Here is a 26,375-nt window from a genome sequence, read left to right as displayed (position 1 = left end):
TCATAAGGGCACTACAGCTCCGTCATACATAATATTAGCAATACATAACATATTCATAAATGATTTTGCCAATAACTTGTTGCAATAAGTTATCACCATGTCATAACCATAACCATGTCAAATTCACACACTGTATGTCTACAATAAAAAATTGGTAGTAGGGTTTGTAAATGAGTGTGGCTACGGTTGCAGACAGTTGGGCATTCAAAATTGTGGTGGGAATCGGACGTGCTCAACCCCACGTTGATTTTTAAAAAAAGGAGTAAGCCCACATTTTAAGTATTTACAGTGCAAAAAATTTAAGAGAAAAAAGTGCTTTGTAATGACAGTCTGAAGAACATCTCTTTAATATCCACACCCCCGTATCTCTACACCCTGTTCCCGAGTTACACCGAGACTTCCTGCCTTTCTTCTTAGAGAAAATAATGAGTCTCAGCCTGTTTAATTAATCTCTTTCCCTGCCAACAAGTGTCTGCCTTTTCTCCTCCGTCTGAAACAGTCAGAGCATCTGTTTTCCTTTAGTCTCAACCTCCTCACCTCTATTAATGGGCAGATATGTGGCTTACATTCTAATACACTTGTTTTTGAAAAGTCCTGTTGGACGAGCTGGGTCCCTTGGGTGAATTGCTTTTTAATTCAGCTAGAGTGATGGCTACCGTGAGTACATCATTATACTCTGCAAAGTCTACTGCTAAGCGTGGAGATAAATGAGCAATTTATCACGGGTAAAGACTGGAACTGGAACTATGGAGATAATATTTTATTAATTAAATTATTTATAAAATATGGTTGGTCTGTGTATGGCATAAACTCCCATCCCCCCATTCTCATTGGTTAACATTTATAATCGCTACACTACCACATTTTAGTCTGTAGGCTAAACTGCAATGTATGTATAAGCTGGATATTAAATGAAATTAGAGGGATATATTTATAAAGGCAAAAAATAATGACAGAGACAAAAAAAGAAAATAATTTTTAAAAAAACATGGTAACATTCATTTGGCTTTCTGATCTGTGATGAACCGATCATGACCTGCTTTGCACCACATGGGCTAGAGTTTAAAGTAGAGGCAAAGGGGCGTGTCACAAAGAGGAATAACAAGGAGAAAATGTTTCTGGTTCCTGTTTTAAAAGAGTAAAATTGTGCCATCACAATGTTGAAAACATGCTATAGAACACCGTTCTCACTCAAAGTTTTCAGAACTTCTTTTATGCTATATGTATATTCATGTTTTCCTCCCTCATACATACTTATGCAGCTCAATATGTACCCAGCTAACGTTTAGCCATATTATCCATTCAAGTTCTTCGCAAAGGGGAATGACAGATGTGCCCCAACCAGACATCCAAACTCACAAAATCTCTGGTTCCTTAGTCGCTAAGACACAAGGCAGCTAGGGGCTAAACGGGGGTAATCATTCCCCTCAGAGGGATAAGCGGGGGGTAAACCTTCAGGCACATCAGTGCGCCAAACATGATCAGGGAGACAGAGACAGAGACAGAGAGATTTTTAATTCCTGAGGTGGAGGGCCTGTACTTCGTGACTACGTGTACTGGGGAGAATGGAGTGGGTTTCTCTGGAGGTAAATGGTGCGCCGGCTGTCTGCGGTAATAATTAATATGCAACAAGGCAATCGGCTGTCTGACTCAGACTCATTGCAATTTAGCAAATGCAATTCTTCTTTTTTAGAAAGAAAAATCTTTTGTTTTAAGGGAAGTTTTTTTTTTTTCAGATGCCTCCAGTGTATGTTGTGTCTCTGTAATAGGAATGCATAAAATAACCATCATTCCCCCAAGACACCTAATCTCTCAAGAAGCCCAACTCCAGGAATACTTAATTTTTTTTTTATATTTCTTGATCCACCAAGGAGATTGTTAGTCTGAAACTGCTGGATGAGTCTTTGGACAGTTTTCAGAAGCTGTGAATTCATATTTTGGGTTTTCCTTATGGCACTGACGTCCAATGCATCAGAGTACCCAAAGTTAATTATGTAAATCAAGCGCGCTGTGTTTCCTGCTGTAAATGGATTCCAAGGTTATTACAAAATATTTAATGTTTAAACATGTTTTGAGCAATAATTATAGACCAGACCAGAAGAGGATAGCTAAATGCATTGATGAATAAGGTCTAACCACGGACTGTAAGTAGTTATTGGATAAAACTGCCTTGAGCTACAAAGCAGGCTAATTTTATAAATGTGGAAATACAGAGAAAAAAAAAAGTTTACAGTAATAATAAAAAAACAATAAAGAAGCAAGTTGTTTATTTATGACAACACCAGGGGCGAGTGGAAAGCAAAGACTGCTGTTTATTAGTGTTAATTTGACTCTCTCGTTACGACAAGCTTTTCACAACAGCTTTAATAAGCGCATACTTATGGAAACAATTAAATACAGCTCATTGGAAACAGTCAAAGGAAGAAATGACAAAAGCATTGGGTGATTTATAAGAAATGTGTACAGTCCTGTTTAGGTACAGGAATCAGACTGCAAATTTCATTTCATAAAGAGCCTAAGGAATGCTCCAAGGAATAGACTAAAGCTACACACACACACACACACACACACACACACACATACGTGTCACAACCAATCTTGACCGCATCACAGCTTATTATATTGGTCATAACACCATCATAATGCACACTGCGAATTTTACAAATCAGAATATACAGATGGAACTCCAAATGATCACCGTATACAGTACGACGGTGTTATGACATTTGTCATAAACTTGCAGAACGCTCTCATGAAAAAAATCACAAATCATTTTCCTCAACCAAACCTGTCCCATTGTGTGTGTGGGGGTGCCATTCTGCATTGAGTGTGTGATCTCCTGAGGCATCATTGTTATTGTAGTCCCCCCAGCTCCCTCCTGTGCCCCACGTTGTGCCAGAGACTTTAATGAACGCCATCCAGACGGACCCCATACCGCCACCCCCACCAATTTCAATAATAAAAATTCATAACAACATTTCTCAATTGACTGTGCGCTGAAGCCCCCAAGCGAACAGCGAAATCAAAGGTTATTGCTTCGAGGCATCCATAAACTCTATTACAGCGATGTATGTTAAACATGAACATATGTATTGAATTTAACATAGTTAATTTACTCAAAATAGCCCAAAATGAAATTGCTGCGTTGGGCTAAATGAATTATGGTCTATATAAGTATAGACCAACATATAAACTCTCTCTAGCTTTATCTTTCTGTGTAGCTTTCTCCTCCTCTTCTTCCCTCTTGACCTTCACCCTCGTTTTTCTTTCCTTCATCCTTCTATTCTATTCCCCAACCTCCTCCTTCTCCTCTTCCTCCTCCTCCTTTGTTGCACCTCTGCTCCAACTTCCATGGCCCCTCTTTCTTCTTGTCCTCCTCTCCCTATCTCTCTGCACTCTCTTTCCTACCCACTCTCCCATTACCACCCACGCCCACCTCCCCCCCCCCCCCCCCATTCCCACCCCCTAGCCCCCAGCCCCCGGCCCCCATTGCGCGTTCCTGACTCCGCCGTGTCGTCGAGTCGCTCGCGGCGATGGCCAATCTGGCGGAGGGAGCAGGTTAATGAGAGCCTTATCTGCAGCGAACATGTGTCTGCCGGCGCAATTAGAGTCAGTGGGGAGCCGGACCGCCGATGCCGCCGCGGCTGCCGTGTAGCTCCCGCCACTCAAAATGTCTCCTTGGTTACGTGTGAGTGTGCGTGTGGGGGGGGGGGAGGGGGGGGGGGTTGAAAGGTACAAAAAGGAAACAAGATCATGAGAGAGGGAGAGAGAGAGAGAGAGAGTGCATACTCCTCATTGCTGGGGGGGGGGGGGGAGAGGGCTCCAAAAAGCAGAATTTAGCGCAAAAAAATGGTTCTATTCCCAGCCCTTGCTCTGATATTGGACAGACGTGTGACTTGTCAAAAGTTCTCAACAGCCTCTTATCACCCTTGAGTTTGAAGGTTCCCTCTTTCTCCTGTTACCACCTCAATTTTAGCACCAGCTTTTCATGACCGCTCTCTGCACCAGGGTATTATTCCGTAAGTCACTCAACTTTGCCAGTGAAATATTCATCTGAAGCCGTGTCTTTAATCTGCCCCCGGCTCTCGTTCTGAAGCCCACTTTTTGATTTAAACTTCAATATACTTCTTTTTTTTTTTCTTCTTCTGAATGTGCGAACAGCAGCCATTGTAATGTCATTGTTTCTGGCACACATCCCCACTTGTGAGTTATATTCTCCCTGTCAGCGCTCAGATTGTCCTTTGGGGGATTTTTTTTTTTTTGTTTTTTTGTTAAGGCCCATTATTTTTGTCATTTATCAAGGTGTGATGTGGTTCTGAAAGATTACACCGCGCTTCTGGAGTGCGGGACTCTGAGTTACACAGAATCCAATACTGCGTCAGCGGCCCCGCCACGGCCCCCGATCCAATACGTCACAGGGGGGAAGGGAAGGCTGTTGACAGGGCCTCGTAAATAACAAGGGTGGGCTTTGGCGTGTGTGATACTGCTCAATGCCAGGCCATAAACAAAAGTGTGCCACTGGAAGAAAACTACCATTTCAACCCTTAATACACCCCTTATACTCAAGGGAGAACATAATCTGCAGACACACTGCCTTGCACTGGAGACCGATATATCGACAGAATACAGCATCGCTCTTTCCCTGTAATGTGTGTACGTATGTAGGCATGAACGTATGTATGTATGTGGGTGTGTATGCATGTATGTATGTAGGTAGGATTATGTGTGTATGTATGTATGTATGTATGTATGTATCTATGTATGTATACATGTATGTACTATATGTATGCATGTGCGCATGTATGTGTGTATGTATCTCAGTCTCACTAGTACATAAGAACATTAGTCCCTCAAAACATTACTGGTTTAAATGTACAGTTTTAGCAAACTGTTACCTGGCTATTCTAGTCTTTATGCTTACCGGTGGTGAGAATCTTGTATGGAACCCTCCGCTGGGGTAATCTTCTTTTAATGGTAGTCTTTGACACATCTGTGCCTACATCCTGGAGAGTGTTCTTGATCTGTTGAAAATGGATTTTTCTTCACAATTCAAAGTATTCTTTCACCATTCACTACAGTGGTCTTCCGTGGTCTACCAGGTCGCTTGCCACTGCTGAGCTCACCAGTGCATTCTTGCTACCTAACAATGCATCAAACAGTTGATTTTGACACTGCCAATGTTTTTCTCTATATTTAGCTTTGATGGATTTATTCTTATTTGCCAGCCTCATGAGGGCCTGCTTTCCTGGCATTGATGCTTATTTTGCCCTCATTGAGAAACAACGGCAACAGACAGCAAATGCTAATTCCACACCTCGAATCAACTTTAGACCTTTTGTTCACTAATGATGCAAAAACACACAACCGGCAAAGGAACAGCTGAGCAGTCAATTGTCCATTACTTTTGCTCTGCTAAAATGGCGGGGGCGGGGGGGGGGGCTATATATATATATATATAAAGGGCAATAATTACATCACAGATCACCCGACATGTGCATAAATACCCTCAAATTAAAACTGACAGTCTGTCCTTTAACCTTACTTCTGTCAGGACCACTGCCATCAAAGTAAGATCTTTATTAACAATAAAGGCAATACAGTTATGTTTGGCGGTGTGGCTCTGTTCTGGGAGCTCTCCCGCCAACCACGCAGCATGCGTGGATAAGGCCGGGAGGCCGGCGGCCAAACCCCCCTAGAGGGGTAAACACAGAACAGATCCAGCAGCAATGCAAATTTTTTAACACATAGGGATGGAGCCATGCAAATTCTTAACATGTAGGGATGGAGCTGGGGTGGTGGAAGGGATTTACAAAGCAACGTGCAGCAAGCTTGCATGCAGGAGGAGCAGCCAAATGAGTAGAGGGAGGCTGTTTAAGTAGACCGCCCTGTTATGTGAATGTACTGTGATAGCTGAACATCACTCAGCTGAGCATCAGCTGATTCGGCCAGAGCAGCTTGACTCTCGTGGCCAGCCAGAACTAACGCGATGCTCCATATTTTTTGCTTTATTTCAAATCCAATGTGCTGGATTAACGAGCCAAACCAAAAAATAAATTTTGTCACTGTCCCAATGCTTCTGAATTTAACTGTAAATTACATACATGTCTCATACATATGACTCATGAATTGAGCATGAGAAAGAACGAAGAGAAAAAGAGAGAGAGAAAAAGAGAGAGAAAGAGAGAGAGAGAACGAGAGAGCAAGAAAGAGAACAGAGAAAGGCTGTTGCCTTACTCCTCCAGTCTAAGGCTCAATCTCAATTCTTTCTACGTGTTCTGTTAAAGATCCATCCCCTGGGCTTTCAATTAACCCCTACTGTCAATACTCAATTAACTAACGAGGACACTTAGGGCCCAGGTATGGAAGGAAATGCCCGGAACACTCTGTAATGTGATCTGCTCACGCTAATTACTTTTAATCGGTCCTCGCTGCACCTCTTCCCTTGATGTGGGGAAGACACAAGACTCACCCTCTTTCTTTAAAAGGCATGCCATTACGACATTTGGAATATACTGTAAATGCTCTTGGGACTTGGCAGGAAAAAAAAGCTGAATTATTAAAAGTTTTGACATAATGACACAGGTGTCTTGGATGACAAAAACAGGCATGTTACAGTGAAAATATTTAATTTTAATTTAATGTCTCTTAGGTTTGTTCGTATAATAAAATTCATGGTTCTTCAGACTAAGATGAGAGTTTTTGAAGGATATCTCTCCTCTGAATGTCCTTCACGTTTAGCGTTGTCAGAGCATGAACCTATGGACACACTAATCCTGGGAAAGCTCATGTTTTTGAGAGGAAAAACAATAAATACATTTTTCACTTTTATCATCATTCAGAGCTACAGTATTCTCACAGATAAAAACCACAATATTCTCAAAATAAATTACTATAATACGCTCATCGTGAAGAATTACAGTACTCTCACCATAAATACAATATTTTCCTCGTACAAAGAAAGAAATACAATAATTTTATCCTAGGGAAAAAAAAGTTGTGATCATAACTACAGGACTACCAGTACATAACAAAGTAATTTCATTGATTTTTTTTTCCCCCTCAGGCTGAAAATTCTTGTCATATTTCAGTCTATTCTGTGGCTTTGGTCACTTTTCTCCAGGCAAGTCACGGAAATTAAACTGGATGACAAACGGTCTCTCGGTACGAACGCAATCAAACTATATCATTGCTCAAACACGGCGAGCCAAAGACAAGAAAATCACAGAGTGCTTAACAAGAGAGTAGATACCCTTATTTCTAACCCTTAATAGTGCGACAAACAACCATGTAATTTGTCTTGCGTTAAGTTTTTTTCCCCCTGCTTTCACTGCTTTGATGAACAAGGCCATTGATCTTGTTGATATTTTTGGCAATTCGACGCTCCGAGCCGAGTCTTTTCATTTGTATTTTGTTTAAAAAAAAAGGGGAAAAGAACAACCAAATGATGTCGGAAGCAGAGCTTAGCGAGTAGCATCACAAAAGCATCTCTGCGGTCCTGCTTTCCTCCGTCGGCAGAAGGATCGCACTCTTTCCTTATCTCTGAGGCCGGAGCTTTTAATTGGTTGTTAGAGCGTTTCTGGGTGGCGGCACGGCGGTTCAGCAAGTAGCGCTGTTGCCGCACGGCAAGAAGGTCATTGGTGCTTGGTTACTCCGGTTTCCTCCCACAGTCCAAAGACGCGCAGGTTCAATGTCCTGACCCTCGCCCACACTGCAGCCAACAGGACGGCTCCCGCCTACCTGCGGGACACGATTCAATCCCACACGCCAGCTGGACCACTCCGCTCTGCTGCAGCAGGGCGACCTGCGCTGCCTGCCATCCGGGCGAATGGTCCTCGGCTTCGTCTTTCACGACTAAATGATAACCGTCAGAGGATGTCGCCAGTAAGTTTGCAGTCAACATTCTCGGAGTGAAAGGGCAGCAATTTTTAAGAAGAGGTTGTGGCAGACTGTTTAACTCAAGCCTATCAACCGATGCCAATGAGATATTAACTTTGACTTCAGTAGTATGATTATATTTCAAATCTTGGAATTAACCTACCGACCCCTGCTTCTCACATTGGTTTCACCCCTTAATACATGTGTGGGGGTATTGGCCTTCAATTCTCTGCCAGGCAGGCCTTGAATCCCCTGAAAAGAGTGGCATCATCCTTTTATAAATGTTCTTGCGTGCTTTTATTTCTCTTTGACCTCTCTCTGTACCTATCCTTCTCTGCTTGTGCATTTCCTTTGCCATATACCATTTTCTTTATATTCAAGACTCACTTTAACCATTTTGAGACCCAGGGCTTATTGTCTGTAAAATTCTTATGATGCATGTCTTTGTGGGCACAGTATATTAAATGCAATAGTCTCCCGTGGGCTGTTTGCAACAATACAGGCCGATGAATCTTTTGCACAGAATGTGGATTCTGGTTTTTTAGTGCTTTTACTTTTTATTTTTTATTACTGGACCTATATAGTGGTCTCGGTTTCTCCCAAGTTGTCTCTCAATAAAGACACAAGATTATTTCTTTTCAATAACAATCCCTATGTCATTGCCCTGGTTCCACTAAGACAGGCAGCGGTTTCACTGCCGTTGAGTTAATTATCTGCTGTTTCCCTTTGTCAGAATAGAGGAAATGCTGCACTTACCCTCGCAGGCATTTTTTTCCATCCAAGGTCTGCGATTGTATTCCCATCACAATGGAAAATGTTTTCATATTTTGAGTCATACACAGGCCTATTCGACATGTTCTCTGTATAACAGAGGTGGGCCACAAGGGCCATATCTGGTTTCTGATTTGTCACGCCAACTTCTGGCCTTAATTATGCAATTAGCCCTAACATTCACGCCATCTGACATGTTTGCTACGTTCCTTGATGAGCGCATGAAAGACAGCCGAAGACTGCTCTTGTGTCCCTGTCTGAAACATTTTTCTGTGCTCCAGTTTACAAGTGAACCATTGTTGGTTTACGCAATCAGTCAGCTCATTTGCCTGGCGCAGTTGGTGGAAACAAAAACCTGGGTGCGCACCGGCCCTCCTGGACCGGAATAGCCCACCCCCCTGCTGCATACAGTGTTAGAAGTTTCCATTTACACAAGCATGCTGAGCGCGTTCCGAAACCTGTGAATGAACTGCTAATTCATAACATTCACGAGCCCCATTTTAGCACACAGCGCTGGTCATCACAGGACTGGAGTCATTCCTGTCACTCTTCTAAAAAAAAGATTACTTGGAGAAAGGTGGATTCTCGCTGAAGGGTATTAGGACAGCATCCTTCCTGAGATTTGAACCCGCTGCCTTTGGGGATAACAGTCACAGGCAAGTGTCGCTCCCCTCTCCTTACCATGCTCTTTCGCCTTTTATTAAGTACAGGCTCTCCTGCAGTTATCATATTTACTGCCCCTGGCATTCTCTCAATATTATATCACATCCTAGCAGCGGGTTATCTGTGGCCTGAAAAAAAACAAACCCCCCAAAACACACAACTTGCAATCACAAACTAGGACGGTTATATTTTATTATGATGAATGGAATTCCGAGACAGTTAAACGGTACGGAGATTGCGTTGGTGACACAAGAGAATATTTCAGTACTGTGCATTTCCTCAGATTCTGTTCATCTTGAAATGACATCATTTAGGAATTACACCACCCCCCTCCCCCCATCCACCAGCCCCCCACTCCCCTCTACCCCTCACCCTGGACACCCCCAGCCTGTTCAGCCTCAATGCCTCAATTCACTTTGATAAAGCCCTTAATACCCGTGTGAATACTAACACAGAGAAATGAAGATTAGCTCCAAGCATGTCTGTTATTAAAAGAAATTACCAGCCAATCTGTAATTAATACAGAATGGCCTGCCTTAATTATACGCCATTATAGAACAGAGGATTTCAGTGCTTCTAACACACTTATCGCTGATGTTATGAATCCAGAAAAAAAGAAAATATAATTCTGCATTTTCATTTTTTTGCACGTTGGAGTAAAAGATTATGAAGTAATGCCTGCAAAAAAAAAATTACAATAGTAAGAAAACATTTCAATCATGGGTAATATGGAAGAGGTATAGCACCATGGCAACAGGTATTACCCACATATTTCATTTATGATATACAGTATATGACATATATATCATTTATGTGCCCTTTCCTTTTTCACAGTTTCAGGGGCACCAACAGGAAGTCTTCTACTGAAGAATGAAGACTCTTTTAAAAGCCCTCTTTTCTGTCTATCTGTAAGTATGCTGTAATGTTTATCACTCCTTTCAGAAGATATTTTGTTCTTACTAGCGTTGTTGTTGTTCTACTTCTACTTACTGCCTTCTGTAATTAATCATTATCTCAGCCAAGACCCATCCCATATTTCTGGGGCAAACTCAATTTCTTTGGTTTACGCTCCACTGGCTCGATTGCTTTGTTTTTCTCCTGCACCACGGGGCTCTTCTGCTTGTCATCGCTAATCCATACGAGAGCTCTTCCATCAAGATCAGGCCCCCAACCATTATTTAGCCACTGTGTTCCTTCATTATCGCCATAAATGGCGAGGGGATTTTATAGCATCCCGAGCCCGTATGACATGAATATTGATTTCTTGTAATTAGCAGAACAAGTCCTCTCTGGGGGTTTCCCCCTAGCTGCTCACTGTAGCCACTTCCAACAGAGGACTATTCACGCTAAAGAGAATATCAAAGAAGGAGCGCACAGTTGCATTACAAAATATATATATTCCCCAAGGCGCTCTCGCTTTTCTGTCCCACAGGGGTTCGCATTGGAAATACCGTATGTCCTGTGTTCAGGGAGAAACAGCAACAACAACAACAAATGCGCTACGGCCGTGGATCTTTTCTTTAGCCTCTGAGCCTGGGTCTTCCACGGGCCGTATTTATGTTGTTTTGCTGTTCTCTGGACACTGGGGATGGAGAGACAGAGGTGCCGTACGGAATAAATTCGCGCGGTATCGCGGCGGCGCAGGAGCCCTCAGCCTGTGACACTCTCCCGTTGATTTAGTGTGTCATTATTCCCAACTGTAGCGCACCGTGCGCTTTAATCATTCCTGTTGTACCCTACCCTCGCCGTCCCGCAAAGCGATAAATATTCCGGATGAAAACTTTGGCAGGGACACTTTCTTTGAGTCTAAATCAAAGCATTTATGAGGAAGAAAATGGAAATCAAAACACTGGCTAACATTCCAAAATGCCCCCCTTTGTTGGTTGCATATTTATTGTAATGCTATCCCTTTTTTGTTGTTTGTTTTTGGAAAATCAATAACCAGTTGATAACCAAAAAAATAATAAATAAAAATAATAAAATAATATATATATATATATACATACATATATAGAAACCAGATTTTCTGACCATCCCTGTATTTTCATATCTGTAGTTGGAGGTCCCACTTGGTAACAAAATGATCCCCTGAGATATTTTTAGGGTAGCTCTTCTGATGGTCTCACTTTATCCATGCCCTTTTCGTGAATATTTACAGAGAAAGAGCCAACCATAAAACTTTAGCTTCAACAGCTGTTGCCAAAGAAAACTCAGTGGCACAGCAAGTTCACAAAGAACTGAATATCTGGTCAGTAAATGAAATCTGTGCTGCAGCCTCCTCAAAACCACAGTAGTTCACCACTGACCCCTCAAGTGCATTCTGACAGTGACTTCATCATGACCATATCAAAAAACACCCTGATCTACTCATGACCAAAACCTCTTCCCACACGTCCAGTCATATTCCAGCCCCCCATGAAATGAGCAGGGCTATTCACTCTGCCATGGAGAATACATTTATCTGGGATTTAACACTGTTGAAGGAAACGCACATCTAGTAGCAGAGCTTCTGATGACTGGATGCCTAACAGTTTAGTCAAAGCATTATTAACCAGGCTTAAAACTGATAAAAACATGTCAAGCCATTCCAAAGACATCCAATTAATTCCCATTTATTTCAGATTTTGCAGTATCGGGTTGCGTTCTGATGTAAACCAGAAGTGACTCACAAAGAAGACTACAAATTAACCGAGTACATGTTGCCATATTGAGAATATACTTATTATGAGAATATACTTATTATCCTCTAATTGATGAAAGAAGCTGCAGTTCCAGTTTATCCAGTCTTGTCATTACAACTCTATTCCTCATTCCGCGTTCTCTTCTGTACAGCAGCATCGTTATTCCAGCTGGTGCTCTCTTTTAAAACTTTGCCTCGTCTCATCGTTGTAGTTTGTACCTTTGTAGGCGCATGCCTAAAAATAGGTCCTGAAAATGAAAGAAAGGTGCACTACTGAGGTTAAGAAGGAAGCCATGATGGGACTGTGTGTGCACAATCCCGCGCACACACACACACACACACACATACACAAAGACAGCTAGAAGCACAAGACACAAAGACACACACGCACCACTTGAAAGAGCTAAGATACATTTAGACTTAGGTTGAAACAAGCTAGGTACACATTAGTGTAGGTAATGGACTGCATTATATAGCTTATCCAGCGCTAGTACAATGTGTCATCGCAGATTAGTGGTCTGCTCGCCTTTCATGGTTTAAAGCAACCCTCCGATGCAGCTTTTTCTTCTCCTGGCATGGTCAAGTGATGTACATGGTACCTTTCTACGTGCTTTTCAGTGGTACATGCATCAGATTTACCTCTCAGGCTCACATGTGAGTGTCTGATATTTGATAATCATTTACCTGCCTGGACTCCCAAAACAAACACACCACAGAAAAAAAAAAAAAAAAGTGAGTGGAGACAACTTCCGTAATTCAAACAAGAATTCTCTCTCTGTCTCTATGGCTAGCCCTCTCAGTTTCGGTCACAATCCCGCCACTTATCTCACGCTGTACACTTTTGAATGCATTGCCCCTCCATCCTTCCTTCTGATTTCTGTGCTGCGAGACCATGTTCAGTGGCTGGAACAGCCAATGTGCTCTGTCCTGTTACCATACTGATCAGAGTGAAATGGTAGTTAGTTAAACATAAATCAGTACAGAAGTGAGATCATTGGTTTTTTTTTTTTTTTTTTTTAAACCAAAAGAGCAAAAGACCGTCCTATTGGAGACTAGCACCCCTCTCACACACTTTTCACACACTTCTATCAGAAATTTGCTCCCTGTGTCTTTCTCTCACTCTCTGTCTCCCTCCCTCTCTCCCTCTCTCCATCACCAAATAACTAACATGCACAGCTCATCTCTGCCATCTGCTGGAGATTTGTAGCAAGTGCCCACTGGCAGAACAGTACCACTATTGTCATACTGCAAAGTTGACAAGTGAACCTACCTTGGGGACAATCCAAGTGCATCACCAATGCAAAAGCTTGAGGCAAACTTGCTGTTTGTCACGGCACTGCCTGCTCAGATCTATCACTGTGATGACCTAGAATACACAAGAATGATGTGCTTTTGACAGTGAAAACATTTCCCTTTTTTAATTTACTGACACGGCAGAGAGATGTAAAACCAGTGGTGAATTAATTAAGTGTGTTCCGTCAGAAATGTTGTCTCTGGGCATTGTGCTTTCAACGGTTCAATCCCCTGGCATGCACCACAGAGTCTGGATGCTTGAACTCACAAGAACCAGAGCATGTTGCATTATCATAGACAAATAATTATGTCTTAAGTGACTGTAAGAGTTTAAAAGCAGGAAAATCCAGGTCTACGGTGCACTTACTTGACCTGTCATAACAGTGTTTTCCAATGCACCCCGTTACTCAAAATAACCCTTATGTGCATTATGTGGCTTTACTTCTGACATGACAACATGTGTTCTCCACTCAAATCACAGAAGAGTTTTGCTTGTCACATAGTAAAAGCAAAAGCGAGTCACACTGTCATTATCAAACTACTGTAGTTTTTTTTTTTTTTTTACTAGTTCACTTTCACTCTCCTTGGAGGAAATCAAACAACACTTGGCATCACATGTGAGAACACAAAAACAACAAGAGATGCTATCAATTCAACAGTGCATACAGGGAAGACAAAAGCGTGCGCCAAGCCTGTCTGGCTACTATTGCTGTGTATAAAGCACAGGGACACTCGGGGAGTGCTTTGTAAGAGGATATCTATCACAGTGACAACTCCTAGCCTGAGGGTATGCTTTCATCACCATCACTGATTTATCCCACAAAGGATCGGGCACAGGGTGGCAGCAGACTTGTTCTGGATCAAACTGCTTATACTAATGCCATGCAGAATGGCCATCTAGTGACAAAATAATGACATCTCATTGCTGTTACCGTGGTCTCGTTTATCCAATATTACGACACTAAAATCTTTCTAAGACAAAAATAATAATAGTAACCAGTTTTTTGCCCCATTATTATCATTTCTTTATTTCCAACAACATGAGCAAAATCATCAGCCACCCACATGTCAACCATAACTTTTCACTGCAGTCCACAGGCGGTTTATCTGCAAAGTTCTTGGGTCCAAGGAGAACAAGCTTGCTACAGCCAGACCACATTTGCCTGCTCAACATGTGGTGGGTTTTTTTTTTTGACAATATAAATGCGAGTTGTGTATAAAATACAACAACAACAACAGCAATAATAATAATAATAATAATAATAATAATATTAAAATATTAACATTATACAACGAATCATCATCACTGAAGTATAGAACTGAACTTAAAAACGTCTGACCTAGCCATGAGACGTTCCCACAACATTTCTACTAAACAGGATACGGGACCCGCCGGTTACCTGGGGAATTCAAGACCCTACTAGCTCGCTTGCTAACGGAAGTATTTTTTTGGGAAAAGAGGAAACCTCCTAGTTACCGGATTGGCTAATCCTCCATGTGGATCTGAGGGCTCACGGCCTCTACGTGATGACGTTGCTCCAGATGTCTGGTCGGGGCTTGAAATATATAAGCGAAGAAAATTGTATCTCAAACAGGTAGCTAGCTAACTTAAACTAGGTGTCTTACGTTACTTGACGTTTCGTTGTGATGAAACCTGAAAACGAACGGGGGATAAGAACGATATCAGGTAAGTAAACGACAAAAGAAAAACTGACTTCAGTTCCCAGTTTGTTTTGCCGTGGATCAAGCCAAGCTGGTAGGAAAGCACATGATCTTGTTTATAGCTACGGTAGCCGGAAGCGAGTCGGTCAGTTTAATTAGCTATAAAGTGTCCTTGTTAACGTTAGGCAGTGGAAGATTGATCGTATTAAATAATCTGCGAGTTAAAGGACAGCAGTACCGAAGGTAGCTAACTAGCTGTCTGGCAAACGGATAACAAGAACAATTGTAGATACGTTAAGTGCTATTTTGCGAGTTGTCATGTTGTCCATTCTGAATGACAGGCACTAATAACATACATGATGTGTAATATGTATGTGTGTGTCTGTATGTTTATCTATATGTAAATAACGTTATATCTTTATCAAGACTGTTACATATGCTAGCTAGACTAGTTACGTTCGGTTGTTACCATCGTCAATGCTTGCAATGTATAGCGTGAGCTAACGTGTGTATTCCACCCCATAGTTTAACCTCTTGGGGGTAACCTCTTGCCTTGGAGCTATCAACTTGGAATAACATTGACAAACAGTTCATCAAAATTTCTCGACAACTTTACCCAATGACGTACGCTGCATTTAATGGCGTTTTAAAAATGTTTTAAAGGCAAATACAGCGCTACCTTATAAATGTCAGCATGAAGCTTTTGGTATCTTGTGAATAACATTTATGTAACATTAGTAACGTAGCTAATGTTACATAATTGTTGTTGTCTCTGCTTTCACTTAAATGAAAAAATGTTATTAAAACTGCGTTTGCAAAGAATGTTGATTGAATCTAATGTCCTGCCCGCGGGCAGTGACCTGGACTAGTTGAGTTAAAAGTCGGCAACATAACCAGCTCAGGTGTACTGGTCATAGTAACCGTCATATCATAGTAGGCCTAATCCTTTGATCACTGTTGAGCGGACTACTTATTAAACCGAAATTACTCATATTTGGAGAGGAGGGCCTAACAAGAGAACAGCATAAAATATGAAATCTATAGCCTATTATCAACTAGCCGTCCAGAAACTGAATGTAGATCCCTTTGCTGTAAGTCCATACTTAGGCTACAGAGAAAATGTGGGGAGAAAAAAAAAAAAATCAATAATACGACCAAAAGACCATTATGTCTTGCGTCCATAGCAACACACGGGTACTGATGTGAGGAACAGACCGACATACATCAGGTAGTAATGGGATGGGAGTGGAAGAACTGGTGCGGCTTTGTTTTCACAGTCAAATGTACTTTACCCAGCCTGATTCTTCCTAATGGGGTTATTTTTAAAGCTGAAGTCTTGACCCTGAGAACAAATGGCCGCTACCTCTTCCTGGTGAACCGTGATGGATTGATTGCCCCAGATTACAGAGAGAGAGAGAGTGGATCGATAATTTACATGAGAGGTTAAATATAATATTGCACTACTAAATGATAATGCAATGCTACTGTGCAATCTAGCAGCAAGAGTTGTGCTGAATGTTTTATTATTTATTCCTTATGCTTAGTTTGTGAGTCACACTCACACATAGACATGCACTGACCGGTGACAACTTAAAGGAATAACCAACATAAATTGTCTTGGTAAGGTCTTGGCCCACCACGAGCCACCAGAACTGCTTCAGTGCTCCTTGGCATAGTGTCTGCAAGTCTCTGGAACTCTGCTGGAGGGATGGAATACCATTCTTCCAAAAGTTCCCTTATTTTGTGTTTTGATGATGTTGGTGGAGAGCGCTGTAACAAGTTGCACCAAAATCTCCCATAGGTGTTCAATTAGGTTGTGATCTGGTGACTGCGAAGGCCATAGCTTATGGTTCACGTCATTTTTATACTGATCAAATCATTCTGTAACCCCTCATGCCTTGAGGATGGGGGCATTGTCATCCTGGAAGAGACCACTCCCATCAGGATAGAAATGTCTCATCATCGGATAAAGGTGATCACTCAGAATAACTTTGTATTGATTTGCGGAGACCCTTCCCTTCCCTAAGTGGATAAGTGGACCCAGACCATGCCAGGAAAATGCTCCCCACAGCATAACAGAGCCACCAAACCCCCTCACTGTATGGGTCAAACATTCAGGCCTTTACCATGTTCTTGGTGTACACCACACATGCACTATGGTGAGAACGTGGTGAAGGATAACTCATCGGACCATATCACTATTTTCCACACCTCTATAGGCCAGTGCTTATGGTTTTTGCACCACTGTTTTTGCACCAACTCTCAAATGTGCGGTTTTTTTTGTTTGTTTTTTAGTCGTTAGTCGTTATACCAATTCCCCGTGTGTATCACAGTCCTGGTCGATGAGCTATCCTCTGTTGGTCTGGGGAGGGTGTAGACTACCACATGCCAGCCTCCGATACATGTGGAGTCGCCAGCCGCTTCTTTTCACCTGACACTGACCATTTGAGCAGTCTTTGTGACTGAAGCTCCTGCCATCCATGCCCCAATAATAAATCCTCTTTCGAAGTCACTTAGATCTTTTCCTCGTTCCTTCTTGATCCAAAACCGAGGGCAACTGGGCCTGCTCAGCATTTTTATACATGCCACAGAGCATTGTAAGAAATTTGTCTCTGATGCCAGCATGTCTGCTAGCCACACATTCCCTTGATCTTATCATTATTTCAATTCGATAGAATAGCGACTGGGAGTGAGAGATTGGGAACCACCTGAGTCAACAGACGTGCTAATTTAATCACAGCAGGACGGCCAATACACTACGGCCTAATTGATAGGTGTCACAAAACTGACTACATTGTTCCTAGTATATGTATTCAACACTCCTGATCGAAGCTTGGAAAACAAATAAGAGGCAGCCACTGGAAAGGTTTGTGGTTCAGTCGGACTCTGCTGAATCCTAAGTGTCATTTGTGTGCTTTGTCACTGCCGGTATAAACTTTGTATATTTTCATCACGTTCGACAGACGTCGTTTTTTTTTCTTACAACATGATAGGATGCTAATTGCTTAATTGTATCATGCAGTACACCCGTATGGAAGCATCTATATTTGTTACGTTTCGCCACTCATTTTCAGGTTTTTCCTCTAATTTGTCTCCCGTCTGTATGCGTATACTCTGAGTGCCTAGGCTAGTATTGACTGATGCTGAGGTGAATGTATTTATGATTTCTTGTTTTTCTGAGCTGGATGTGCAGTTTGTATGTGTTGTGATCATGCAAATTTACATTCAGGCATTTGGCTAGACACCCCCATTCAGAGCGGCTTACGAGGTGTGGCTACCAGGACCCGTTGTACCAGCGCAGCAGGGGGGCAGTGAAGGACATGGCCACGCCCTTCGTTCCCGTGCCTGTCCCAATGGAGCGAGCGAGGTCCAGGGTTCGACGGGCCACGTCGCTGGGCAGCGTCTCCACCAGCTCGAGCTCCCCCTCCAGGGCCCCCGGGGACGAGACCATCCCCGAAACGAGAGGGGGCTCCTCCCGGGCCTGTGCCACCCCGCCTTTGGAGTGCTTCAGCCCTGTGACCCGGACCAGGCTGAACGGGACCGCTCCGGCTGTGGAGTACTCTAACCGACCCCGTTCCCATGACGACTCTTTGGACTCCGGCTGGCAGGAGCGTCCGATCACCCCTACTCTCCTGGGATACGAGGTCATGGAGGAGCGCGCCAAATTCACCGTAAGGGTCACAGTTTTTTACTCATGTGTGCCGCGGTGCGTTTTCAGTTAAACATTCCTTAACTCATTAGTTTTCCTTTGTCAATTTCAGCCTTGCAAATTCTAGCCTTATCCAACTGGTGATGGAATTTTGCGTGTTTACTCTATGAACTTCTTGGGGAAAAGACATAAATAAAACATCTGTATCAGGGTTTTTCAAACTCACATGTGCCAAACAAAGCAGTAGTTTTTTGTTCTCTAATTCACAGAAGCATATGTCGAAACATTGACTTTAACATTTAATATTTGAATTTAGCTAGCTAAATTCTTCAGCTAGCAAGTTTTCCAAACTACTACTACTGATGCTAACAGCGTTTGTATTTTTGTCATGTTAATGTGCAGCCGTATGAAGTTGTATCTGAATTCTGTGTGTTTATCTGAGGTCAGAGTGTACACAACTGAATGTTTCTGAGTTTGTGGTTATTATGGCAATTTCAGTCGAAAACCCAGAAAAAATAGTACTCTCCTGGTACTCTGTAGGCATATGGTTTCCCCCACCAACCTGTACCATGGTGGATAACATACTTGCTATCGTATTCTAAAGACACATGAACACTTGAGAAGTTCTAAATAGCGCTAACAGGCTAAAGTACCAAGCTGCATGTGATGAGAATTTTTTTTGGGGAAAACAGTTATCAGTTCCTTTACCCTGAATAGGAATGTACTCACAACAGACTAAGAATGGAAAAAAAAGACCTTGAAGTGTCTTGTGGATTCTGACTCATCGGTGAGCTAGCCAGGAGCTATATTTAATATTTGAACATTCATAGATGCCTGAATTCCTGATTCACCAACCACTCGGGAGCGTCTGGTAGCTGTTAATATGAAATCAACAGGCTCAAGCTAAAAGTCAAGAATAAAACCGTATCAGTTGTTTTGGTGTTTCCATGAGCTCATCTGTGTGCTGGGCATCAGACATTGTGAACTGTACAATCCCTACAAAACCGAGTTATTAGAGCTTTCCCCAGCCAAAACAGGCTTCCTCTTTCAGCTGTATCAAAACAGAAACACTGATAACATGCATTTTGGAGCATGACTTCTTCTGATTATTTGACTAATTTATACTTTTAGTGCTTAAATAAACAGTCTTAAATTGTGTACTAAGGAGTAGGTTTTAAAAGCATATTTTTTCCAAGTCATGGCTGTTAATTCTTTCCTTTCTTCACATAGAGACAGCGGTGTGAGTGTTTCTATGGTGTATTTTGTCACGCTGATATGAGTTAAATGCTTATTAGACATCTGAAGCTCACATGAGGTAAAGAGGTGGAACTGACGCACATCACGCAGTGAGTAATAAAGACATCGGCTGGTGGACCTGCTGCTTTCTGACTCAGTTGACATTTTCAGGGGGAAAAAAACAGCATCTTTTTCCGCATAGTATCACTGCAGAGTGATACTATGGGAAAAAAGCTTGAATGTTCTTCGGTTCTTCTGTTCCTGGCTCGGAGACTGCCACTGTTTGGCTGTGGTCTCATCCTGGTGTGGGCTCAGCAGCCAAGCCCAGCGAAAGCACTGAGGCTGTAATTCTGTCTGTCTGTCCGTCCGCTGCAGGTGTATAAGATCCTGGTGAGGACGAGCCAGGAGGAGAGCTGGGTGGTGTTCCGCAGGTACACCGACTTCTCCAGGCTGAACGGCAAGGTGAGGCTCCGAGGGAGGAACGCCGGAACATTCCGCCGGAGAGCACGGCACGCCTCCGGGTGCCTTGGGGGGGGGGGGTGGGGGTGGGGTTCTGGGACGGCCTTGCACCACAGTACACACAGCACAGCACTGGCTGTACCGGTTGAAAGTGGAGTCACTTGATCTGTGTTTTTGTGTGTGAAGAAAGGATTAAGAGCAGCTCAGAATAAGAGGGGGTGGTTCCTTGCATTTGAGGTGCAAACACACACACACATGAACACACATGCACACACACCACACACGCACACACACACACATGCACACACACACACACGCACACACACACACACACACACACACACACACACACACATGCACACACGCACACACTAGTCATGATACTAGCTGCCTTTGTTGGTAAATTGTGGAAGTAGTTATTTGTCATGGAACAACTGCATCCTGTTTCAATACTGTATGCTTCCCTGAACCAAAAAATAAAATAAATGTGTGCATTCATTCACAGAAGATCAGTGCTAAAACACACAGTGTGGACATTGTGTCCTCAGCAGCTATAAGGAACACTGATATCCATCCTGTGTGTGATCCTCAGCCTCACAAAATAGTTCAGAAGGAACTGCTACTCCACCCTATCCCGGAGTTAATAATAGTAACCCGACTGTGGTCTCCAACCTTTTAAAACCCAGAGTTATGCTGAAATTACTGAACTTAAAACAGTATCTCCTTCAAATCTGCTGTTTACCACAGTGCTTTGCGGGCTGGAAGAGTAGTTGGGTGCAGAAGTGTCACCCAAAATCCAATAGTGTGGAGACTTGTGCTCTTGTGAGGAAGAGGAGATCAGTCAGTGGTCGAACCGGCCTTAAAAAAAATAGTTTGCCTTAAAGACCCCCCTTCCCCCCTTCTACAAAAAATGTTGTGTCGCATGTAAATTACTGATTTAAATGAACTGTAAATGGGAGAGGTAGTGTAAAAACATTTTTAAGCATTTCACATGTATACTCCCCAGCCTTTTTTCCATATTGCATTCATTTTAATGTAATAATGGCGTCTAGTTCTGCATTTGTGTTGATATTTATCATTTGGATTGTCTGTTTTTGTGCGTGCGTGCTTGTGTGTGTGTGTCTCTCTGTCTGTCTGTCTATCTGTGTTCCAGCTGAAAGACATGTTCCCAGGATTCAGGTTCTCTCTGCCTCCCAAACGCTGGTTCAAGGACAACTATGACACGGAGTTCCTGGAGGAGAGACAGCTGGGCCTGCAGGTTTTTCTCCAGAACCTGGTCGCACGCAAAGACATAGCCACCAGGTCAGAGCGGGCATGTGTGTTTGTGTGTACCCATAACATGTGGGAAGTCTGTATCAGGACATTCTCCCAGTTATTCAGAGTTAACTGAGTGTTGCGTGTGGGTGGGTAAACTCTATAAAAGAAGAGTGAGCATGCTTGTGTTTCTGAAAGTGTGCATGTGATTGTTAATGATCTCTTTTTGAATGCACTGTTGGGTTGCGCATTTTCTCTGTTATACATAGTCTTAGTTTTACTGTCACACTGTATGCACTGTGGAAAACATTTCTGCATTCGAGAGCAATATAGTCATTTATATCTGAACAAATAAAAGCTACTGTTACTTACTGTATAATTATTGGAAAGTAGATTATCCTCATATGAGGTCTGTAAAGTCATGAGTAAATTGCATGAAAAGGACTATTCTATATGCTACTTGTAAACACTGAGTGGTGTAAAGTGCTGTAGGTACTGGTATTGGAATTATAAGGTTGAACCTGCATTTGTCAATGCATCAAAAGCGGCTAATCTGTTCTCCTTCCAGCTTGCCAGTGAGGGAGTTCCTGTGTCTGGATGACCCCCCGGGCCCCTTCGACAGTCTGGAGGAGAGTCGGGTGAGGCGTTTCCTCCAGGAGGGTCACGTAGCGAACGTATATGTGTGCTTAGTCCTCGGGTGCGTAGGGACCGAAGGGGAGGGGACAGCCTGACCCGTTCCAGTTCCGTTGGTGTGAATTCCAGCACCTCATTACCAATGCGGTACTCTGACCCTTGAAAGTGCATTATTTGTCCAGGCCTCGGAGAGTTCCAGAATCAACGGCTTGATTTGTGTCTATGAGGGATGCCTTGCTGCTGTCAGTGTGAATAAGTTCAAGGGGGGGGGAATCATGTGAGAACATTGTAGAGACAGCACTTTTCACTATTGCGCTATTTGTTTTTAACAGCAGACTTATTTGTCGAACCTGGGTGTACTGTAGGTATGGAACAGTCACAAGGGCTTACGAGGTCCCGTACATAGAACTCCCCACAACCCCCCCCCCCCTCGTGCCCGCAGGCCTTCTGTGAGACCCTGGAGGAGACGAACTACCGGCTGCAGAAGGAGCTGGTCGAGAAGCAGAGGGAGATCGAGGAGCTGCGGAAGACCCTGGAGGAGAAGCAGCTTCACATTCACATTCTGGAGAAAAGAGTCAAGTAATGCACCTCAGACCTCTGAAAACGTGTGTGCGTTTGTGTTTGCGTGTTTATGTATGTGTGTATGTGTGGGTGTGTGTGTGTGTTTGTATACTTGTGTGTGCGTGTGTTTATGTATGTGTGTGTGTGTGCGTTTGTGTTTGCGTGTTTATGTATGTGTGTATGTGTGTTTGTGTGGTTGTGTGTGTGTGTTTATGTGTGTGTGTTTGTATACTTGTGTGTGTGTGTTTATGTATGTGTGTGTGTGTATGTGTGTTTGTGTAGTTGTGCCGTGGGTTTATGTATGTGTATGTGTGTTTGTGTGTGTGTTTGTATGTGTAGGTGTGTGTGTGGTTGTGTGTGTGTCTGTGCGTTGATTAGGCACCTGTCTAATGGCCTGTGTGTTTATGTGTGTGTGTATGTGTGTTTATGAATGTGTGTGTATGTGTGTTTGTGTATGTATGTTTATGTATGCGTGTGTGTGTGTGTGTGTGTATGTGTAGTTGTGTCTGTGTGTGTGTGAACTTGTAATACTATCTTTGTGAGAACCAAATGTCCTCATAAGGATAGAAAGATGAGGAAAATTATGCAAAGTGGGGACGTTTTGCTGGTCCTCACAAGTTCAAGAGGCTGTTTTAGCGTTAGGACTTAGGGTTAGGGTTACAATTAGGTTAAGGTTAGGCATGCAGTGGTTAGGGTTAGGGTTAGAGGTTATGGAATGAACATAGTCAATGGGAAGTCCTCACAAGTATGGCAGTACATGACTGTGTGTATGTGTAGGTGCGTGTGTGTGCTTGTTTGTGTCTGTGTGTGTGTGCATGGATTAGGCATGTGTCTAATAGTCTGTGTTTATGAATGTGTGTGTGTTTGTGTAGTTGTGTCTGTGTGCGTGTATATGTAGGTGTGTGTGTGCTTGTGTACGTGTGTATGTGTAGGTGTGTGTGTGTGGTAGTTTGTGTCTGTGTGTCTGCGCATTGATTAGACACATGTCTGACAGCCTGTGTGTTTCCTGCAGTGGAGACTCACTGAGTCCGGAGAGTTTGGAGAGCCCCTGCAGGCTGTCTGGGGTCGGTAGTGAGGGCAGCATGGATGCAGACATCGATGCGGAGTCCTCCACTGTGGAGGCCGACCAAGAAATGGACCCAGAGAACAGGTGAGTTAGCATTTCCCACCTCTTCCTTCATAAACACACACTGCATTCTGTCTGCCCATTGGCCCATTCTCTACTGCCGCTACTCCCATTGGCCCATTCTCAACATCCCCTACTCCCATAGGCTTATTCTCAACACCCTCTGCTCCCATAGGCTCATTTGGGAGAGCTTAACTTGCAGCAACCCTGAACTTCCTGAACAGAAAATTGGACAAAGTGGAAGACCCTGTTGTAGGGAAATAGAGTCCTTGTAAGTGTGTGCCATCCCACGATGCACTCTGATTCCTCTGTTCGGTGTCTCTGTCTCCTGGGCTGCAGCTGTGGTAACCAGGCGCCCGGGAAGGGTCACCTGAAGGGTCACGCCGCCTGCTGGTGTGGGCCAATCGCCGGGAGCCCCCTGCCCGTCATCCAGGTGACCCAGGAGCTGGAGGCGCGGCCATCGCACTGACCACTCCCTTTCTCGACATGCAGAATACAGGAACGCATAGAGATCCTATGCTCTTCTTCTCCACCCGTCTCCCCTCTTCCCCCTATTTTTCTGCCCCCCCCCCCTCCCCATTTCCCGTTCTTATAGGAATTTGGGTGCTTATAGGACAGAGGGTCTTTCAGTACTTCTGTCTGTCAGGCCTAGCTTCACACGCTCAGGCTCAGACCAGCCTTTTACGGATGGACAGATCCGTTGACTGACACCATGTCTCCACTGTAGCGGAGTATAGTAGGACCCCCCGCAGAGGGATGCAGAGTGGTTGGGTCCTGATCAGAGCATCTGATTGGCTGATTTTTCATTTTTGTCCAGAAATGGAAAACCCATTGTCCACACTGCAGCTCCTTCACCACGTCTCTCTGGAATGGAAGAGGCCGGGGAACATTTTAATTCTCTTTGGCTTCTGCTGAAAACCGCCAGGAGGGGACCGAAAGATCTCCCAAGCTGTGGAATTCTGGGAGGAAAAAAATCCCCTTTCTTGGACAGTGCTACTCACCTGTTACAACAATCAAAGCAGAATAGCTCAACTTTAGCTGCTAATCGGTAGTACAGAGGCTGGCCACGCAATAACAACGTTCTTTGTTGAGCTACATGGTTAAGACAAAGGTCAAGGCTGTCGTACATGGTGTGCGCTGAACCTGGGTCAAATGCTTGCTTGGAATACTTTAACTCGTTAGATGCTGGTAACGTTTTGTTGTTTACCAAAAATGTACAATTCTACAAAATCTCTGCAGCTTGATGAAAATATACGTTTGAGAGCAAAATCCTTTGATCGGTTTGAATGAGTCATCAACTGATTGACATCTAGTTGTAGCCCCACCGAGTATGGGGTTTCAGCCAGCCTTGTAATCAGGGTTGTATCTGACATCACATCTTTGTTCTGTGGGCAGCACTTTTCACCCTCTAAAATTTTGTATAAATTCACAAAGGGGTGAGAACTCTGTAATGGGGTAGCACACAAGAACCGGTTAGTTTTCCCGCTCAAATTAGACGAATATCCAATGGCTTTTTCAGGTGCAAATGCCAGGGCTGCTTTGAACTTTAAGGCTATGTTTCCAAGGTAGATATACAGTACATAATGAAGTAATGCAATTGCATTACAGATACACAGTTTACTCTCCAGTGATGTGTGACCAATGAAAGTGGAACTAATGTACATGCTGGTGAGCTATTAAAGGGGTTTCGTTATTAACGCTCTTGATAATAAGGGAGATCAAGATTGTGAGTTATCAAGAAAGATGTAGCTACGTTGCTCACTGCACAGGTTTGTTTTTTTTATTGTCTGTCCAATTTTCCTTGATTGTTTTCGAGGAACATTTGAACATCGTTCTGTGACTTTTATGTCATTTTCCAGGACGGACACGTTTTCAATGGTTTATGAGGACTGTAGGAAGTGCCTGCTCTGAACGACCGCAGTCTGGGAGGTGTCTGTGTACAGAGGGGGGAACCTCTGGGGTCCGATCCCCTCAGTCACTGTGTTTCATATTAAACACTCTAGATGAATGTGTCACCCCATCACACATCTGGTCCACTAGGGCTAGATTGTGTCTTGTGTGTGTTAATTACCTCACTCAGTCTGAATGTGTGTTGTCTTTTAACTAACTACACCCTTCTGCTAATGTGTTGCCTCTCGCACATACCTTGCTTGTTGCCAGTGCCCTGGCGTGGTGCGTGTGTGTGTGTGTGCGTGTGTGTGCGTGTGCGTGTGCGTGTGCGTACGTGTGTGCTTGCATGCTGGATAAAGTCCCTTGGTGCACTTTAAATATGTACGCAGTTGTGTTTCATGTATTTTTCCTTTGTGTTGTTTTTGTGCGTGCGCATGTGTGGAGTTGTGTCGCCCTCTGGGCAAGGCTGTCATTATTACTTTAACAGAATCAGCTTCATTTGAAGTAGAGTGCCTTAAGACGTGTCCATGTTTGCAGCTGTAAATCAATGTACGCCTAGTTTGTATTGCTCTTGTTAATCCCACAGGATCGCAGTCAAAGTGCCTTTCTTTTAATGAAACATA

General features: G+C 43.3%; 1 protein-coding gene and 1 long non-coding RNA gene across 4 annotated transcripts; one reads left to right on the top strand and one right to left on the bottom strand.

The window, feature by feature from the left end:
• Positions 1-11,905: 11,905 nt before the first annotated feature.
• Positions 11,906-14,894, bottom strand: LOC135260758 (uncharacterized). Its single transcript, XR_010331745.1, has 3 exons — positions 14,760-14,894; positions 13,260-13,355; positions 11,906-12,237 (listed from the first exon to the last, which is right to left on the bottom strand). It is a non-coding gene; the product is annotated as an uncharacterized LOC135260758 (long non-coding RNA).
• On the top strand, positions 14,831-25,265 carry LOC135260757 (sorting nexin-16-like). 3 transcript variants are annotated; one of them, XM_064346284.1, is made up of 8 exons: positions 14,831-14,969; positions 18,174-18,615; positions 20,205-20,291; positions 21,442-21,590; positions 22,111-22,180; positions 22,618-22,754; positions 23,749-23,886; positions 24,202-25,265. In XM_064346284.1, exons 2-8 carry the CDS (start codon positions 18,265-18,267, stop codon positions 24,329-24,331), a joined length of 1,062 nt encoding a protein of 353 aa, XP_064202354.1. In that variant the 5' UTR covers positions 14,831-14,969; positions 18,174-18,264; the 3' UTR covers positions 24,332-25,265. The 3 variants fall into 3 exon arrangements, with proteins under 3 accessions (XP_064202354.1, XP_064202352.1, XP_064202353.1); XM_064346282.1 differs by lacking the exon at positions 14,831-14,969 and adding an exon at positions 15,051-15,187; XM_064346283.1 differs by lacking the exon at positions 14,831-14,969 and adding an exon at positions 15,051-15,187 and having other exon boundaries at positions 23,749-23,905; positions 24,233-25,265.
• Positions 25,266-26,375: the final 1,110 nt, after the last annotated feature.

This window comes from Anguilla rostrata, chromosome 8 (genome assembly GCF_018555375.3).
Source record: "Anguilla rostrata isolate EN2019 chromosome 8, ASM1855537v3, whole genome shotgun sequence".
NCBI lineage: Eukaryota > Metazoa > Chordata > Actinopteri > Anguilliformes > Anguillidae > Anguilla > Anguilla rostrata.
Note: the sequence above shows the minus strand (reverse complement) of the source record. Positions and strands in the feature narration are given on the sequence as shown.